Source organism: Callorhinchus milii, unplaced genomic scaffold (assembly GCF_018977255.1).
Source record: "Callorhinchus milii isolate IMCB2004 unplaced genomic scaffold, IMCB_Cmil_1.0 Scaffold3, whole genome shotgun sequence".
Lineage (NCBI taxonomy): Eukaryota > Metazoa > Chordata > Chondrichthyes > Chimaeriformes > Callorhinchidae > Callorhinchus > Callorhinchus milii.
The window spans coordinates 5,747,780-5,768,846 of NW_024704744.1; the positions used below are offsets into that span (position 1 = coordinate 5,747,780).

Here is a 21,067-nt window from a genome sequence, read left to right on the forward strand (position 1 = left end):
GGGGGTGAGTGAAGAGACTGTGGGATGGTGTTCTAGATGGTGTGGGCAGAAAGGTAGAAAGATCCCCGACCATCGATGGTGGTTCTGGTCAGGCGAGGGTCAATGAGCAGGTCAAAGTCTGCTGAGCGGAGGGAGCAGATGGGCCAGTATGTAATACAGTTACTGCTAGGTGTTGTGCCTGTTTTTGTAAGCAGGGGTCCCTTCCATCTTGGGCCTGCAAAGGTCCTTGCAGGCTAATTTTATCTGGAGGTTTGTTAGCCAACACACCTAGAGAAATTCTCTATTTTTTCAATAGTGCTAGAGGACAAAACTGCTCTCAACCAGCACTAAAACAGAACAACATGCTAAGCTTCAGTGACATAGGTCACAGGGATAAAAGGTTCAGAAAGAGGTTGTCACACTAAGTCTAGGGCCGTGGCTGACAGTTAGAATCAGTACAACAGGATCTTTATTGTTCACGTGCGATACCTGACATGTGAACACCGTTGAGATTTTTTTTGGGGGGGGAGTGGGGGGAGGTTGGTCAGCTGACACCTGCAGAAACCAACGTTCAAGAGTATTCTTGAAGGGCTTTGAGACGTCTCGAAGACGTGATAAGGCTATGTCAAATGTAAGGATTATTATTATTATGCATTTCTATGGCTCTAATTTCCGACCCCTTTAATTTCCCATTCTGCTCGGACTCCCAGTCAGTTGTGTGAAGGACTTTGAGACGTCCCCAGTATGTGAAAGGCGCTCTAGGATTTATTCACGACTTTGCAATGACTGGAATTAGCTCGCAACATGAGTTTTCCTTTTCCCAATAGGTAAGAAAGGGATATTGAAATGCCACTGCGATCTCACAAACTGCACCTGTGTCTCGCGCAGAGGTGATAAAACAATCTTGGGCCTCTCTCGATTAAAGATGGATGGGTAGCTTTGAACCACCGTCAGGATGTCTTTGGGAGCATTGACTCACCGAGTTAGACAGTTCGAAATTACTTTTTCACGAACACATCAAAAATCACTGACATTTACATTCTTTTCTGTCACTTTTTTTTTAAAAAAACAAAAATCTCATTTCAGTCGCCTCCAACATTTTGCAGAACATAACTGATGTGAGTAACGATGCTCAAGATGTTCTACACCTTCCCTGAGTCTCTCCGACTTACTCACTCCCTCCCTCCCCTCATTCAAGACACAAAACGTACCTCTATAACCATGCTTTCATGCGCTTCGAGACACTACCCCGTGTGAAGGGCACTGCATAAATGCAGGTTGTTAGTGTTGCTTCAGTCACCTTTCCTCTCCCCGCATCCCCTTGGTTCCCACTTACCCAGACCCACACTGCTGTGTGCAATTTGGCTGCCGTCTTTCGCTCACAAAATACACAGCCAATTTACTTGATAGTATATTCTATGCAAGACTTCAAGGCATCTCAATGACATGAGAAGATGCCATGCCAAATGCTAGGATTATTATTGTTATTATTTTATCAGGATTCCATGGCCCAGGGTTCTCATGGCCTTAGCTTCATGACCGTTGTCTTAGAATTTAAGATTGTAGAAAATGTTGGCAAATTCTTAAATTCAGTCTTAATTTCCCCCTAATTTTAGTCCAAATCTGTACTTCTCCCACCCTCCACCCCAAAACCCAAACATTCCCCACAGTCTCTGATACACTGCTCTTCAGACTAAGAGCCCCAGGCATCAGGCCTCTAATGTTTTAGTTGAGGCTGCAGCAGCATTAGCTTGGTATCCCAATACTAACCTGATGTGTTCCTGTACTGCCATCCAGTGTCTGCTGGCTGAGAGGAAGGGTTTTCTGTACTGTTAATAATATGGGTTTGCTGGAGTGTGCAGCATATGCACGCTGCGACACACTGTCAGAGTTTAGACACACAATCATTTTAAGGCAAATAATGCTTGCTTGGCTAAAACGGCTGCTTTATGTTACTTGGCTATAGCAGATGAATTAAGCAATGCACTCGCATCCAGATATATGCATGGAATGCCATGTACGTATATAATCCGGAATTGAATTGAGCTGAGTCCTCAGTTTCTCAGATTCCCTCTTTATTCCCTCTTGATTCCCTCTCCACGTCCCCCGCCTGTCTGGTCAGGGCTTCAACCTCTCTGCTCCCGCCCTCTGGATCTCCTTCCCACAGTGTTTTTGATCGCCCCCTCCCTTACCTCCTTCAAAGGCCCATTTCTTTGCCCTTACCTCTTTAGTCACCCTCCTACCCCCACTCTCCTTGCCCTCCACCCCTCCTAATCCCAAACCCCAGCTTGGGACCGAATCCCTGACTGTCCAGTGCCTTCTTGGGACATCCTCCCAATGTGAAAGACTTGTTTGTTGTTGTTTGGGGAACCCTTGTGGGAGTCTCTGTACATGCACCTCCCTATTTTCATCTGCATTATGCACCTCGGAGTCTCTGCCCTTGAATACTCATTGTACATCATTGTTCATCACATTGAAAATCCCCAAATTTTAGGTGAAGTCCAATGCCCCTACACTGGTAAAGCTGTTGCCATCTTTGTTCTATGTTAGTGGCTGTCTACCTTCCTCAAGAGATGTTCAGATGAAGAAGGTCCATTTGCTCTCAACGTTCCATAGTGCGAAATCTTACTGTCATCGCATTACAGCTTTAAACTCATAATCCCACTCCACTGTCCATCCCCTTCGCTTAGCAGACACAAGCCTGCTCGCCACCAGATGTGATCATGCCTTCAGGCCACTATACTCTTAATCTGTGGAACTTTCTGCCTCAATCCCTCCGCTTCCCACGCTCTTTATCTATCTCTTAATCCAACATTATTCCTGTAGCTCAGTGGTTAGAGCACTCACCTCGCAAGCGAGAGACCTGGGTTTGATTCCCGGCAGGGCGAAATGTTGGGCAAGTTTCCTTACTTCACATGCTTCTGTTTACCTAACAGTAAATAGGAACCCGGTTGTTAGTCGATTGGCTGATTGCTTTTCCTGGGGATAATAATCCCTCAAAAAAANCAATAATAATTTGGTCACTCAATCAACGACTGTTTGTGGGACACTGTTGTGCGCAATTGGCTGCCGTGTTTCGCCCACAAATATAGTTAATTCACTTTAAAGTATATTCTGTGAAGCGCTTTGGGACATATAGAAGACATGAAAAGCACTACTTCGAATGCAAGGATTATTATTATTATTAGCACTTACCTCTTCAACCACACCAATAGTCACCTCTCCCTTCCTCCTTACTCTGTGTTCCCCACCACTGTGCAGCACTCTAAGTACTGTACTGCAATGACAGTAAGATTTCGCACTATGGAACGCTGAGAGCAAATGGACCTTCTTCATGATGGGCACTATATAAATGCAAGTTGTTATTGTAGTGGCTATCAGCTTTGTCTCATCCACTAGCGGAGATTTTAAACCAAGTCCCTGTCTGCCTGATCAGATAACCATTAAAGATCCCGGGACATTGTTTGATAAGGGAGTTTTTCCCTATGCCCTAACCAATAATCTCTCAGGCAAGATTGATCAGTTACTTCATAACACTGTGTGAGACATTGTCTTGTGCATATTGGTGGCCATTTTTGCCTACAGACCTTAACAGAAATTACCTACAAATTCCCTTGAGTCATTTTAGCAATATAACAACAACAACAACAACAACAAAATTACATTTGTATAATGTCTTTTATGTTGGGAGAACATCGCAAGGTGCTGGACAGTCAGTGTTTCGGATCCGACTGGGGGTCAGGATCAGAGAGGGTGGAGGGCAGGAGGGGAAAGAGGGTGATCGAAGGCACGGTCAAAGAATCATATCACATGCAAAGATTATTATTGTTATAATCTTTGCATTTGATATAACGCCTTTAAATCGAGAGGGCTTCTGAAAACGCTTCACAGGATTTACTACAAAGTGTAGCGACAGTGCATTTTGTTGACCAAACGACAGCCAACTTGCGCTAAGCAATGACACACAAACAGCCATGAAGTGAATGATCAATTTTATTTGGGAGATTGTTGGCCAGGACACTGGGAGAGAGGAACTCCCTTCTCTTTTTGAATTGACACTACCCTGCGTGAAGGGCGCTATATAAATACAGGTTGTTGTTGAATAGCAGCCATAGGATTTTTAAAGTAAACCTGAACAGGCAGATAGGACACAATTTGAAGGAAATCAGGTCACCAAAGTGGTGACTAGGTCGTCACTTTGGAATGCTAATGTGCAGCCCAGGTCTTAAATGGCGAAAGGAAACAGATGGTTTTATTGAATCATTGTTAAGGAATTAACACACAGCAACAGAGACCAAAATAAGGCGGGAGCCCTGTTATTTATCTGTTTTTAAGATTGAAATGGAAAGGGAATAAGTCATTCGTAGCCAAACTGCACATGGCACTACCATTTATCACTTCCACTAATATTTAAAAGCAATTACACGGCACTGGTCCATTGAGTAAGACCATCCATGTCGCCTTGCTCCTGGAATGGAAAACAAAGGGTTTTTAAATAATCTCTATTAAGAGCAGAAATGCTTCCAGAATATCAAACTACCAATTTCCCATAACAGCATAAAGCTGCTGAGATCCTCTGAGGAGAGAGTGTGCGTTCCATTCCAGACACAGAGAAATCTTCATGAGTAGATAAAACACATATGTGGAAATTCTCAGTTTGGTTTAGATATTCTTAAGCACGGTGACGGGTTTCGACGTATATCAGACACCCGGTTGATCAAAAAAGAAACATGGCTGCTGTGTTTGCCTACAAATCACCAGGTCACTGCACTTAACAGAATTACCTCCAAATTCCTTTGAATCATTTTAACATTATAAGCATTATATCAAACACAAAGATTATTATTAGTATTATAACCTTTGATTTGATACGGTGCCTCTAAATCGTGAAGACTTCTGGAAATGTTTTGCAGGATTTACTGTGAAGCGTAGTGACTGTATTTGGTTGAAGAACTACCAATTTCCCATGATCTGTTGCCATGTTCAGTGCAATATCTTCCGTAACATGATTGAGTTATTTCTCAACTAAGTCCGAAGTCCTGCCCCCCACTCCCCCATTCTAGCTGCTGATTACAAGAACTTACACATGCACAGACGGCACACAAAGTCCTGTTACCCCCTGTTACAAAACAGTGATATGAGATGACGGAGAAGCTGAAACAAGCTGTCAGATCTGCCTTTCACCTCCTCACTCCACCATGTTTCAGAAGGTGTCACACCAAACATGGCAACAGATCATTATCTGCCATGAGAATCATGGCGCTCACTCACACCTATCCTCTGGATGCCTAAATACAGTTACAAACTTGCACTGAATACAATCACTTACCTTTAAATACAATTGTCATCATACTTCCACATGTTTCAATTGTTGGTCAGTGCACTGTGTTAAAAAAAAAGGTGTAACAGGACTTTTGTGGACCCCCTGGACATCACCTATTGACGTGGAAAAGTGCCTTGAACAGCCAGGGTTGAATGGGAACTCTAAATTGGCCCTGGCCTTCTCAGGTTAGAGAGGGACTGACTACAGGCTTTCCATTCCTGGTCCCCCTGCTCTAGTGGTTTTGTGTCTGTGTGTGGCAGCTGAGAGGTCAGGCTCAGGCAGATAATAGTGACTATGGAACTGTACTTCACCTGCCCCCCAACCCCCAGCAAGAAGAGGTCAGACCAAAGACAGAGCAACATGGCAGAGGGGGAAATTAAGCAATTGGATTCACAAAATTTTAAGGGAATTTTACAATAATAGTAATAATAATCCTTGCATTTGATGTAGCGCCTCATCACATCATTGATTTGTCTCAGAGTGCTTCACAGAACATACAGCTCAGTGGATTGACTGTATGCTTTCTTGGTGAAACAAAGTGTTGAGACAGGCGAGGCTGGAAGCATTGTTATCTTTCTGCTAAGTTCTCTGCAATTGCCCCATCCCACACAAAAGAATAATAATAATAATGATAATAATAAGACGCCTTTGAGACATCTCAAACGCTTCATAGGATATACTGTAAAGTGAATTGACTGTATATTTTGTGGACCTTTTGTTGATCAGTTCCATTCAGCATTACGCTTTGCATCGAGGCTGGTGGCAATTTAGTAACAGCACTAACAGGAGCTTTTGTTGTGAGGAGACAACAAGCAGCTCCTCAGCTGTCAGACCCTGTCTTGTGCACTATGGGCAAACCGGCAAGTTTGTAATAAAGCACAGCAGCACCACAGAAGTTGAATCGTTGTAACAGCCGGCATGACAAAGGGTAGTGATGTGCTCCGACTGGACTGCAATGATGGATGGAGACTAGGGAACTACGAGTAGATTTTAATCTGCAACCTTGGTGGGCCTGCCAAGCTTTAATACTGTAACCTCAGCAAGCCACCACGCATGACTGCAAATGATTCTAAATTGAACTTAAAATACATTTGTAATTTGGGGTAATAAATTCGATTTGACGTTGAAATGAAAGTTATATAAACAGTTCAGGAATAAGTGGTTATGTTCACATATACCAACACAATACAACCAACATTGTGGGGTCCTGTAACTCAGTGGTGAGAGCACTCGCCTCGCAAGCGAGTGACCTGGGTTTGATTCCCGGCAGGGCGAAATGTTGAGCAAGTTTGCTTACTCCACGCCCCTCTGTTTACCCAGCGGTAAGTAGGAATCCGGTTATTACTCAATTGGCGGATCGCTTTTGCGAGACTAATAATCTCTCTAAAAAAAAATACGAATTTGGTCATTCAATCCATGACTGTTTGTGGGACACTGCTGTGCGCAATTGGCTGCCGTGTTTTGCCCACAAATATACGGTCAATTCCCTTTACAGTATAGTACTTTGAGACGTCTAGAAGATGTGAAAAGCGCTATATCAAATGCAAGGATTATTATTATTATGATTATCATCATTATTATACTAGGAATGATACCACGGCTTAAAGAGTTAACTTATGAGGATGAGTTGCATAAACACTTGCTGGAGGAAAACACTCTTTTGAGAACGACGGTTGTACTATCTCACCTATGGTTTTGTATCTATTTGTACACCCCCAGGGCATACTCTCAACCAAGTGCATCTCAGTCCCTTTATCGTCTTCGGTTCATCGGTACATCGTGATTTCCACAACTGCTCAAGCGCTGAGGCCAGCAGCAATAGTCCCTTCTACCACCGCAGAGAAAACCTTAACAAATAAATCAATCGCCAGCTTGTCTAAAGTGGTTTGCACTGCTTCCATCAGCTGAATAAGAGTTGGTATCAGCTCGTTCCTATGCTGGGTTTATCTTTCCCGCATAAATAAATCTTTGTCAATAAAGGCACCAAACTCGCTGGGAGCGTTTTTATCAATATGTGGGATGGGCTGACAGCTTGTGGCTCCACAGTAAATGCTATCACTCTTACTGCCCATGTGTTGCGATTGACACAGATAAGATGAGAACAAAATTCACCTTCAAAGATGAAATTTGGCCGAATCCTCACTAACTGTGATGGAATATTCCCTTTTAATCTGGCCACACTTTGACTCTGGGAATGTAATTGAAAGGAGAGAGTTGTTCTGAGTGATGGTTTTTCCCACAGCTTGGGTAGTGAGTACTTCAGCTTCCGTTAGCTCCCAGGATCAGATCCTCAATGTAATTTGATATCAGGGTAGCTGCTATGACAGATCTGTAGACTTTGAATTATGGGACAAAGAGCAGAGAATTGGGAATAGAGCAGTTAGCACCAATGGAGGAATCAGTATCAGTGAAGGAGTCACACTAATAATAATCCTTACATTTAAGATAGGGCCTTTCCCATCAGAGGACGTCCCACAACCTTGGCTTGCAGGGTTAACAGGAGCTGAGTGGGAATAATTCCCTCTCCCAATGTAGCGAGACCTCCACAAAGGGTTAACTCAATTCTGACATTCTCGGGTTAAGTATGTCCCTAACCATCAGAGGTCGGGCCTTCAGCATCTCTGCCCCCATCCTTTGGAACTCCATCCCACAGTCGCTTAGCCTCGCTCCCTCCCGTGTCTCCTTCAAGGCCAGTCTCAAGACTCTCCTCTTTGACCATAGGCAAATATGGCAGGCAATTTGCGTGCAGAAATGTCCCACCAAACAGCCAATGAAACGACCATTTTTTTCAAAATGCCACGGGATCTTTAACATCCACCTAGAGAGTCAGACAGTACCTTGGTTTAACGTTTCATCCAAAAGACGGCACTTCCAAAGATGCAGTGTTCCCATCCCAGACATAAAGCCCCAATGTGGGGCTTGAACCCACAACCTTCCGCATAGGAGACGAGGGTGCTTCCGACCGAACCGAGCTGAAACCTAAACAGTGCATCTGCCCAGTAATTTTGTCTTTCAGGTTCATTTATCCTCTAGCCCTGTCTGCCTCAGCCACGCTTTCACAAGGTGGCTTGTCTGATGCCAATTAATTGTTCGTTGTACAGATTATGCAAATAACCCAGGCATGTGTCCCTCAATTAAATCAAAAAGATTATTTTTGTGAAAAAAGCAATTGCCTGCTGCAATAAAAATTCATCAGGCATTGCAAAATATTAAAGCGTAATGAGACTTTATAATTGTGAGAGCAAAATAATATTTATGCAAATTAAAAATATATTTTGAAACAAGAGTGAGTAAGTATCAACATAATCTTGTGTGTGGGACTGAATTTTCTTTCGGTAATTCTCAACTAGCATGTACTTAGCGCTAAGAAAACCACTTACTGCTTGCAAGGGTGGTTTCTCAAAGCCAGTTTTAAACAATAATGTGTCAGCCTGTCTCAGTTACTAGCTTCTGAGCCAGACGATTGTAGGAGCAAGCCCTACATCAAGACTTCGAACTCATATAATCTATACATATACATCAGTGAGGTGCTGAGGAGCATTACACTGTCAGAGTTGCCGTCCTTCAGACCCCAAACATTCAGAGACGTTGAACCCAAGTCCATCTATCTGCCTGTTCAGGGTGTTGATGTTGGTGTTGCAAGGTGTTGATTAGTGGGTTCCCACTGGTGCAGTAACACCGAGCAGTAAATGTGCACTAACTTTATCCCGCAGCAATCCAGAGACAATCCAGCAGCAAATCTTTTACCGACGTTTTACCTTCCTTTCCAGGTATATGCTGCCTGTTGGCAGCCAAGGTGGTTACTGTATGATTGAAGTGAGTCTGGAAGGAGATGTACCGGTGCAAAAGAAGGAATTTCTGTCGCAGCAAGCCTCCCAGGTGGGACTGAATATTATCACGCTTAACTTGCTCGATTTATTAACGCTGTTAATGTGAATCTCTACACGAACAACTTAACAACAGAATATGCTGTTTTTTTTCCAGGCAAGGTATGTTGTAAGGGAATAAGCCATTCTGGGAGAACGCTCGTCATTGCACACCAATATTTAATGGAAGAAACACAAGTTCCAACTGCTCTTTTCTATGGTCGTGTTTACTTATATGGAAATGGAAAACCAGATTGTAAAATTCCGCGTCATCTTAAATTTGAAGTCAACAGTCTGAGAACAAACGGGCAGCCTGATGGTGGAATGGAGCTGCTGGAGCTCCCTGCTTCCAATCCCGTTCCGTGCTCAGTATTCGGAGTTGGCCATGGAGTCCCATAGCGTAGTGGTTTGAGCACTGGCCTAGCAAGCAAGAGAACCCGGGTTCAATTCCCGGGCAGGGCGAAACCTTAGGCAAGTTTCCTTACTCCAGCAACAACAACAACTTGCACTTATATAGCACCCTCCACGTAGCATCTCATAGCGCTTAACAATGGGGGAATCTGACTCCGTCTCGGAGGGGAGAGGTGGCCGTAAGCTCGGTCGAACAGGAAAGTTTTCAGGCGGGACTTGAAAGAAGGGGGAGAGGGGGGCAAAAATGCAAACATTTTTTAAATGGCATAAACTCTACACACCTTTGTTTACCGAGCAGTAAGTAGGAACACAGTTGTTGGTCGATTGGTGGATCTCGGAATATGTCGGTATATTAAATATGAATGCGCAATTCCTTTAAACCAGCGTTGTTCCCTCAGAACTGAGAGGCAAAGGTAGATAACTCAATTTGTTATTCTTAAGCGGGGTTAATAGGTCTAATTAAAGTTGCTCATCCGGTGGCTTGAACATGAGTCTGCATGTATATGATGTTGATAGATCATTACAATTATCCGCAACTGCTGAAAAATTCATGCAATGTTTAGGAATCTCTGTGGTGTGATAATCCCCGTGATCTCAGGGTGAGAGAGCCACTTGGAGATTAAAGATCTTGCTCACAATTTTTGAAAACTATTTTAAATTAATTCATTAATAATTACGACCCAAATAGAATTACAGAAAATCCTCACCCTCTCTGCTCACCCTTCCCCCCACCCCGATCCAACCCTGATTCCAACCCCCTGCTTGGGTGCACATCCTTAACGGTCCACTGCTTTGGGACGTCCTCCTGACGTGAAACGTACTATCCATATCATTTGTTATTGTCGTTGCTGTTGCTGAAAATCAAAAATTAAGATTTTTTTTACTGTTTTTCAGAATTCCTTAAAATAAATAATAATCTTAATAATCCTTGCATTTGATATAATATAATAATAATATAATAATCCTTGCATTTGATATAGCACTTTTCACGTCTTCTAGACGTCTCAAAGCGCTTTACAGAATATGCTGTAAAGTGAATTGACTGTATATTTGTGGGCGAAACGCGGCAGCCAATTGCGCACAGCAATGTCCCACAAACAGATGTGGATTGAAAATGATCAATTTAATATTGCTTTGTCTTTTGGAGGGATTATTATCAGGCGTGTGGAGTAAGGAAACTTGCCCAAGGTTTCACCCTCTGCCTGGAATTAAAGCCAGGTGTCTCGCTTGCAAAGCGAGTGCTCTAACCACTGAGCTACAGGACTCCACAATATAGCACCGTATAGCACCTTATTGAGTCTTCAAGACGTCTCAAAGCGCTTCACAGAATATACAGTAAAGTGAATTGACTGTACCTTTGATAGGCAAAACATAATCATAGGATCATACAAATTTTACAGCACGGGATACCAATGTTCATTCAATACCCCATACCTTCCTCTTCAAGCCTGTATCATTCACTCTCCTGGCTATTTCTCTCTTGACTCTCACATTGAGGATCTCACACAGAGGCTGGGGCGAAAAGTTATAGCTGGTATTTTTCTCTGAGGCTCGGACAGAGACACAATGTCACAGCATGTGAGAGGGCTTCAAATTGCATTTGGCATTATCAGGCGGTGATCCTGCTAGGCTTTTCACGCTGAATCATCGCGGTTCATATGTCTAATCCCTGCAATTTCTATGGTGATTTTCAAATGAACAAAACTGGGGTAGAGCAATATCATTCAATAAAACAGACGGTTATCGGGATGTGGAATACTCTACCGAGTAAGACTAGCGGCAGAGTTCATTGTGGGTTCCAAGAGGGAAGTAGACAGTTACAGGTTAAAAGTTAAAGGTATCCAACTCTGTCATTGTGCAATGCTCCAAGATGCTATCCTGTGTGAAGCACTTCGAGACGTTTCAAAGTCGTGATAAATCTCTATGTAAATGCAAGCATTATTATTATAATAATACGTCAGCTGGGCTGAGTGGTAGCACTCTAGCCTCTGGTTTAAGTGCCATGTCGGGAATTGGAATCACAAAATCTAAACTGACGCTCCAATGTAGCGCTGGGATGTGTTTCATTATCGGAGATGCTGCCTTTCGGATGAGACATTAAACTGAGGTCCCATCAGGTGGATATTAAAGATCCCATGGCAGTATTAGAAAAGAGAAGGGAGTTTCTCCCAGTGTACTTGCCAACAACCCCCAAATAAAATTGGTCACTTACTCCATGGCTGTTTGTGGGACACTGCTGTGCGTAATTGGCTGCTGCATTTCTCCCATAAGAAATACACAGTCAATCACTTTACAGTATATCCTGTGAAGCGCTCTGAGAACCCTCAATGATGTAATAAGGTGCTAGATCATATGCAAAAATGGTTACCTTCTGCGCTATAAATATCTCTGATTCTATAATTCTTAGTGGCAGTCCTGTTGAGGCGACCTGGAGATTGTGGTTTTAGTCGCATTTTGATTAATAGATTGATCCAATCTCTGCTCCAGAATGGTTGTATAAAAGTTATCAGGGTGGCCTAATGTAGTTACAATGGGAAGAACATCATAAAGAGCTTCACACAGCTGACTGGGAGTTTGAGCTTGGAGGGGGAAGGGTGAGGGAAGATGACTGAAAACTGCTCTAACGCAACATCTCCTTGATCTGAGTTCCAGTGGTCAGTTTGAGGTACATGGGATAATCTGGAGTAATGGCGCATTGTATATAGGTCTTGGAAGGGCAGATCAGTCGCTGTGGAAAGGGAGTCGTTCCACTCAGTTCCTGCTAATCCTGCTCGTCAAAGCCCTAACTGGCAGGGTGGTCCTAGCTGGATAAGTAGTACAAAAGCGTGACAGACAGTGATAGCAATAGCTGAGCGGTTTTAGCTGGTTAGACTCCAGCAACGACACTCTGGGTTTCCCAAGCCTTGGCTCTTGCCAAACTGCGCCTAAGACCTTCTGGAATTTGGTAAGCAGGATGTTTCCCTCCAGGAAGATAGAGTGCGCATTTCATTCCAACAATCTGTCTCTGGGATTTCCATGTGTAAGTGGAATGCATGGAATTCTCAGTTTGGTTTGGAAAGTTTTAAGCGTGGTGACCGTTTTCCGCGTGTGTCAGACACTCGCTGTTGTTGTTGCTGTTGTTGAAGGGATATGGGGATAGACCTGGGCAAAGGGATTGAATGAACATCTTGAGAGCCAGCACAGACTTGACTGGGAGTCTGAGATGGAGGGGGGAAATGACCGAAAACTGCTCTGACACAACATCACCGTGTATTGGAGTTCCCGTGGTCAGCGTGAGGTGCATTGGATATTCTGGAGTAACAACGCATTGTGTACAGATGCACTTTTTCCAGCACTCATGTTTTGTGTAGTGTCCCAGCAGAGCTCTTTCACAGTCCATTAACAATCTAACAGCTGATGGGCTGTGAATGTGCAATTAAACACATCAGAGGGTCCCAATCCTGTCCGTTAGTATTTCAGCTTCAGCTTCTCAGCGCCTAGCCAATGCAATCGGGGGCAGAAAGTGTGCAGGCCGAGTCTTCCTCCTAATCATTTGAATGCTGGAAGCATCAGCACTCTGCCTTCAGCTCTATAAACAGGGCTTTACAGTACTTGATACTCAGACCTTGCAAAGAACTGCAGAAAATCAGGGCCCAACATTCCTGACATAGAGATCTGGGAAAAACACAGCTTCTAAATTAAGCCTGAATTTAAAAATCTTTCCAAAGTTCTGCATCGTCTTACATTTTGAGATAAAGTGGTTTTAAGACAAAGCCCGCTCGCAATTTTAAGCCACTTCTGCCTGAAATGGGAAAGTGTTCATGTCTCTCACCCTCAAGAGCACAGAACACATCTGAGTGTTGTGTTGTCAGAGTTGCCGTCCTTTGTATGAGGCGATCAATTGCCTCCAACAACGACAACAAATTTACATCAGCTTTTACGTTGGGAGGACGTCCCAAGCCCCTGAGACATCCCAAGGTGTCTAACAAAATGCACAGTCGCGACACGTTACAGCACAATTATCTAAAGTGCTTTCTCTCTTCATGTTCAGGGGAATTTCGGACCTATCTTCCTTGGGGGTGTGCCATCGGGGGCTGAAGTGCACCAGGGGATGGTGCAGGAGCACAGTTATGTTGGCTGCATCCGGGAGCTGCAGGTGAACGACGAGGAGCTCTCCATTGTGGAAGAAGCTGTCAAAGGGAGAAACATTGTGAACTGCGACGTCCCAATCTGTGGCTACCAACCTTGCCAAAATGGCGGGACCTGTGTCAGGTAAGCAGCAAAGGTTGTACGCAAGATCGACAACAAGAACAATTTGCATTTACATGGATCCCTCCACATCAGATGGCATCTCGGAGTGTTGCACAATGGCGGGGTGGGATGCCAAGCAAGGGAGCGGGGGAGTGTGAGGTGACCATAGGCACAGTTGAAGAGGTAGGTCTTAAAGTGGGATTTACAGATTGATTCAGAAGGGGTGAGAAGAAAGGATTGAGGCAGAGAGTTCCAGAGGTTAGTGGTGTAGTGACTGAAGATGTGGCCATCAATGGTGACACACAGAGATCAGGGACATGCAATAGGCATGTTTTAAATGAGCGAAGGGTTTGGGCAGAGCAATGTGGTATGAGCAGGTCAGTGACATAGAAGTAAGGTCACTTTTAGTTTGACTGCTGTAATGATATTGATCACCACTGATTGATTTTTCCCGTCTGCCTGTTCCTGAGAAACTCTCATCTCTTTTCGAATAGTGCCGTAGGATCGTTGACTTCCACCTGAATAGGCAAATGGGACCTCAGTTTAACATCTTATCCATAAGACAGCGCTTCCATCACTGCAATGTCCCATCTCAAGACACTCCTCTTCATCCGTGTTTTTGGGAAACCCTCCAACACCAATTCTCCCTGCCCTCCTCCCTTCCTGATCCCAACCCCCAGCTCGGATCCAAATCCCTATCTGTCTGACTCAGAGCCAGAAAGTTTTTGCTCGGTTTTCTGTGGGGTAATTATTTCAATAGTTTGCCCAAGGAGGTGTAATAGTAATGTTAAATGAGCGAATCCTACAATTCCTGCATTTGATATTGTGTCTTATTACGTCATTGAGTCCTACAAAAGGATGGGTTTTACATGGCTGTAGAGGAATGGATTTGATGGACAGAATGACCCTTTGTCCTTCCAAACTTTCTCATGTTTTTAAATCAGAGCTGAGTAAACAGACATATCTGGTGATCCTTTGAGTGTCAGATGCAATCTGTGAGCAGTGAGATGAGTTGAAAGCAGTGTTGTGGCTCACATCTGGACCTCTGTGGAATACTGTAGTTTTACTTTCAAATTTGAAAAGACTGCCTTAGAAAAGATTTCTTTGCACAAAAGACTGGGTGGACGCGGAACACACTGCAACAGATGGACAACGATGCTGGATCGATTGAAAAGCTGTAAAGGAATATAGATACTAGGAAAGCAGAGGTAGCAATAATAACAACCTTGGATTTTCTCCGATAGCTTCTTGGAGTCCTATAACGTAGGGGTTAATGCCCTCATGAGCAAGAGGACCCAGGTTCGATTCCTGGGCAGGGCAAAATCTTAAGTCTCCTTGCTCCACATGCTTCTGTTTATCTAGCAGTAAGTCAGAACCTGGTTGTTAGTCAATTGGTGGATCACTTTCCAGGGGTAATAATACCTCAAAAAAAATTGGTCACTTGATCCACGACTGTTTGTGGGATTCTGCTGTGCGCAATTGGCTGCCAAGTTTCATCCACTAAACACACCGTCAATTCACTTTACAATATATTCACTGAAGCGCTTTGAGACGGATCAAATGTAAGAATTATTATTATCTTTAGCATTATAAAGTCAAAACATCTCAAAGAGATTCACAGGTAATTTGAGTTAAGTGAAGTGTTTATTTGTAGGCAAATGCGTCAGCCAATTTACCCACAGCAATGTCCTATACATAGTTTTAACTGAATGATTCATCTGGAAGATTGATAGACTGGACACTGAGAGAAACACACTTAACTTTGTGAACAGTGTCATTGTGATCTTTAGCATCCGTTTGCGCAGACAACTGGGACTTTTATTTAACTCATTTAACCTGTCAACTGAAGAACAGCACATTGGACAGTGCAGAGTTGACCTTTTCAGCATTGTACTGGAGCATAACAACAACAAATTACAACAACAACAAAAACAACAACTTGCATTTATATATAGCGTTTTTCACTCAGGGCACATTTGTATAGCATCTTTTACGTCGGGAGGACATCCCAAGACGCTGGACAGTCAAGGATTTGGACCCGAGCAAAACGGTGGGATCGGGGGAGTGGAGGGCACGGAGGGTAGGGGTAGGAAGGGGACCAAAGACACCCTCATAAGCCTAGACTATCATTACTATGTCCTAATATAGGACCTGAATCCACCACCTTCAAGGCTATCAATTGTACCAGGCTGACATTTAAGAGATGGAGGATATTATAAACACTCCAAGATGCAGTCCGGTGTGAAGGGCACTATATAAATGTAAGTTGTTGTTGTTGTATTAATGGATATGGAGAAAAGGCACGAGATCTGCCAATATCCCCCCAAAAAATGGGACAGATTCAAAGGGCCACCTCCTCTTCTTATGTTGCTAGCACCTTAACCCTGACATGCCATTTCCTATCCCTTGTATTAACGTTAATGTAAATTGGTGTTGTTGTTGGGTTTAAGGTGCTTTGGGACGTCGTCCCCACGTGAAAGGGGGGATGTTAGAGAAAAAAGAGAAAGGAGTTTGTCACCGGCCAACAATCCTCCAGGTACAATTGGTCAATTGTTTTATGGTTTAGTTCTGGTACAAACCTTTGACTGTCCAGCACCTTGGGAAGTCCTCCAAAAATGAAAGGTGCTACATAAATATAATTTGTTATTGCTGTTGTTGGCTGTTTGTGGGACATTGCTGCGTAAATAATATTTGCGTCTGATGTAGCACCTTTCACCTTGGGGGGACGATTAAAAGTGCTTCGCAGGATTCACTCTAAAGTGTTGTGACTGTGTACCTTGTAGTTGAATGTTCACCTAGAATACACATTCACTGCACTTCACAGAAATACTGAAGCACTTTGAGACACTGTGACATGATTGATTTTAGCCGTAATAATAATAATGCTTCCATTTGATTTTGCGCACAAAATTCACACGGTCAATTCACCTTACAGTATATATTATGAAGTGCTTTGAGATGTCTCAATGACATGATAAGGCGCTACATCAAATGGAAGGATTATTATTATATTCTTATTATTGACTTTATATCAAATGGAAGCATTATTATTATTACCGTGGCTAAATTCAAAAGACTGTGTGAATTGCAGATGCTCATACCTGAAGCAAAGACTCTAGACTTGCTCCCATTTTCCTTCTCGTCAAATCACGTACCAACAGGAGATCGATTCATGTTAAGCATTTAGTTAAGGCAGGAAAAAAGAAATCAAACACCATTTGCACCCTCTTATGTTTGGTGCAAATATTGACTGAATATTGTACTTCTCTGTAATTTGATTTATAGGCATAGATTCTCAGCAAACCAATAAAACTTAGATGACTTCAATGTCTGTCTCAAGACTTACTTTTCGACCGCAATTCGGTCACCTTTTTTCTACCTCAACCCAACCTCAGCTCCCTATCCCCAGCTCGGGTACCCAGTCAGTACTGTTCAGTGCTTTGGAACAGCCTTCCAAAGTGAAAGGCGCTGTATAAATGCAAATTGGATTGTATTCTTCAATCCATTTCTTTGCCAAATGTCCATATAATTTACTCGGTCCATGCCCGCCTCACTGGCCTCCCCAGCTCCATTCTCCACAAAATCCAGTTAATCCCAAACTCCTCCACCCACATACTCACGTGCACTAAACTCTGTAACCCAATCACACCAGTTCTAGCCAGGCTTCACTGGCTCCCTATGACTGAACGGAACATTTTCAAGATCCACACACCCGTCTTCAAATCCCTTTGTGGCCTGGGATTTCTCTACCTCTTCAACCTGCTTACACCTCAACCCACAACCCGCTGCCTCCGGTTGACTGTCTCCGGCCTTCTGCATGTCCCTCGTGCCCTCTATTTAATAATTGATGGCCGCAATTTCAGCCATTACGGCCCGAAACTCTGGAATCCTCTCCCTCTATCCCTCCTCCTTGCCATCTCCTTCCCCATCTTCAAGTCATACCTGAAGAACTTCCTCTTCAACGATGTCTATGGTCATCTCCCCCCTTCCCTTTGTGCTCCACCACTGTCAAGCATTCTAGGACGCTACCCTGTGTGAGGAGACTGTATAAGTGCGAGCTGTTTGTGTAATTGAGTGGATATTGGATAGATTACAGCTATCAAGAAAGATTGGACGGTTTGGAGCTTTTCTCTCTGGAGATGAAAGATTGAGAAGGGATCTGATAGACGTATTTTAGGTTGTGAAAGGACTTGACAAGGTTGATGTTGCCACTTGTCGATGAGTCCCAAACAAGAGGGCATAAATGTGAGGCAGCTAGCAGCAAATCTAACAGGGAGTTTGGCAGAAATGCAGACCTCCACTTGATTCGTAATTTACTTTTGAGTGGGAAAGCACAAATTAAACAAAATCAAACAATGCTGCTTGCCAAATTAATGAATTGGAGGTCAGTGCAACACAATGCAATTTTTTTGCAAATTGTTTTAAAATTAAGCAGCACTTGTTCCGAGCTCAGGTCCTTGGGTAATAGTGTGTAATTACGCACGTCTTTGCCTGTTTTTATTTCTTTGATTTAAATTGTGTTGGAACGTGGCTCTGAGCCACGCACACATAACATTCAGATGTTGTGGAAGCAATGGCCACAGTGGGAATCCGCAGAGGCAAACTTTCAAGTAAATATTTGGACAACTTGCAAGATATGTTGACCTGTACAAATGACATAACAACAACACATGCCTAATGGTTGCATTGTAGATCTCATCACTACAGCATTTTTATTGATGATAATAATAACAACAATATTAATCATAATCCTATTGTTATAGTGTGTTATCATATCAGGAAGACCTATCAAAGTGCTTCAGATTAGCTAGTGTAGTGACCGTGCATTTGCAGTCGAACTTGGCAGTTAATTTGCACATAAGAGAAACTCTCGTATCTTTTCAAATCATGTCTTTTGTAAAAAGAATTTGGTCACTCAATCCACGACTGTTTGTGGGACACTGCTGTGCGCAATTGGCTGCCACGTTTCACCCACAAAATACAGTCTGTCCACTTTACAATTTATTCTGTGAAGCGCTTTGAGACGTCGCTGAGATGTGATAAGGCGCTTTATCAAATTAAAGAATTATTATTATTATTATTTCACCAGGTTTTTTAATGTCCACTTGAACATTGTTTGGGAGTGGGTTTGCTGGTCTAACACATCTTTTTCCCAATATTTATCTTATGTTTTTACCTTCCAATGTGGGTCTTTTCCCCAGCCCCACTGCCCTCCCCCAGCTCCTGACCCCAACTCCCAGCTCGAGTCCAAATTTCCGAATGTGATACAAGTGTAATTTGGTGTTTTTTGTGAGATGTGAGCAAATGGACTGCCGCATTTGCCTACAAATCCATAATCAGTGCAATGAACAACATTTGCCTGTGTAGCTCTTTGAGATGTTATGTCGCTACCGACAGCATGTCAAAAAATTGCAAAGACTATTATTATGTTTATTATCAAGAATGAACATCTCAACATCCTATTCTATTCAACTACTTCCCCCTTGTCTGTGTTGGCCTCTCAGTGAAAGGTTCCACCCGACTTCCCTTCTCACTCTTAATTCTGTCTTGTGTCCGCTGGTAGCTGAGCACTTCCCATAGGGAACAATTTGCCCGCATCAATTTGTTAAACCCTTCGTGAAGTCTCCTCCTTTTAATGCAAATGTGATGAAAAGGTGCATCTGCATCTGTCACTGAATGTTTTCAATTCGTCTGTAAATGGAATCCAAGTCCTCGGTGTATTTGCCGGCAACTGGCAAACTCAGCCCATTAGTGAGATGACTCACAGAGGAGGTGGACTCAGACAGTTTCTGCAAGAGCTCAGAAGTGCTTGGTGTCAAAACAAGCACAGCTGTGGATCATCGTTCAAGGTTCTCTTTCTTTGAGTTTGGGAGGTAAAAGGATGGGCTGGCAGGAAGGCTGAAGCACTGAAACATGACCCGTTATGCTTGATGCACATTCTGGAGGGTGAGAGGGAAGAAGAGAAAGAAGGAAAATTGAAAAGGAGAAAAGAGAGGGAGTGTAATAATAATAATAATCCTTGCATTTGGTATAGCAAGATGGTGAGTGGAGGGAGTGGACAGGTTGATAAGGAAATGATTAATAAACTTGGAGGATTGCTGGCCACAATACCATCCCCTCTCTATCAGGATAGTCTCATGGTGGCGGGGGGGGGGGTTGGGGGGTGTGGGGAGGTGGAAGAAGGATTTCAGTACCTGCTCTCTCTCCCTCTCCCTATCTCTGGAATTGCAGCCCAGTGTTCCCCTGACTCGCTCCCTCCCTCCATCTCGAGACCTACCACTTTGACTGCTCTTTCAGTCATCTTCTCCCTGCCCTCCCGCCTCCAGCTTGGTTGCCCAGCCAGGATCGTTAACCACCTTGGGACATCCTCATGACGTGAAAGGCGTTATATAAATGTAAATTTGTATTCTGCCTACCTACTTACCTAGCTAACCCACCCACCTAACTACCCAACCAATCTACCTCCCCAGCGATCTAATTACCACCCCTCCATTCCACCAGCAACGGCCGTGCTTTCAGCCATTACGCCCCGAAACTTTGGAACGCTCTCCCTCAATCCCTCCGCCTTGTCCCCTCCTTTCCCTTTTTCAGATCACGTCTTAAGACCTTCCTCTTTAACCGGTGCCTACAGTCACATTCCCCTACCCCTGGCTTGGTGTCAGACTCCGTCACTGTTAAGCATTCCAGGATGGCACCCTGCGGGGAAGGAGCTATACAAATGCAAGTTGTTGTTGGTGGTGGTGGTGGTATTGTTGGTGCCACCCACCTAACTACCTATCCTACCTCTTTCTCTATCTGTCTAATGGTATAAAGCGTTACAATAAATTTGACAATCTTTTATTATATTTTTTCATTTATGATCTTTGGTTTGTGTTTTTTTTGTTAGCTGGCGCTTTGTAGATCGTGGAGGTAGCCTGCTCGGGGAGGCTGTTGAGCTTGAGAAAGATGAGTTTTATTAACACACGCACAACTCTGCAATGACATAATCAGTGAAACATGACTGAGTTAATGACGGATATTAATTCTGCTCTTCACACCATCAAGAACAGTAATTTCTCCAAACAAAGCTTCTAAATATTCCTCCCCCCCCCCCACCCCACCACCCTCTCCTCACACGAATAAATCATCAGTAAGACAATAAAATTCAATTGTAGAACATGAGTTAGTCATAATCTTTTTCTCCAATTTATTTGGCATTTAAGGTGTGCGTGTGGGGGTGGGGAGGGATGGGGGAGGGGGTTGGCTGAATGATCACTCT

General features: G+C 43.5%; 1 protein-coding gene across 1 annotated transcript in view; it reads left to right on the top strand.

Annotated features, from left to right (window-relative positions):
• Window positions 1-21,067, top strand: part of eys (eyes shut homolog) — a 528,873-nt gene that overhangs the window by 463,905 nt on the left and 43,901 nt on the right. The window contains exons 43-44 of the mRNA XM_042332751.1: window positions 9,073-9,181; window positions 13,610-13,830. Of these exons, the coding sequence (XP_042188685.1) occupies window positions 9,073-9,181; window positions 13,610-13,830 (330 nt within the window). The remainder of the gene's footprint in view (window positions 1-9,072; window positions 9,182-13,609; window positions 13,831-21,067) is intronic.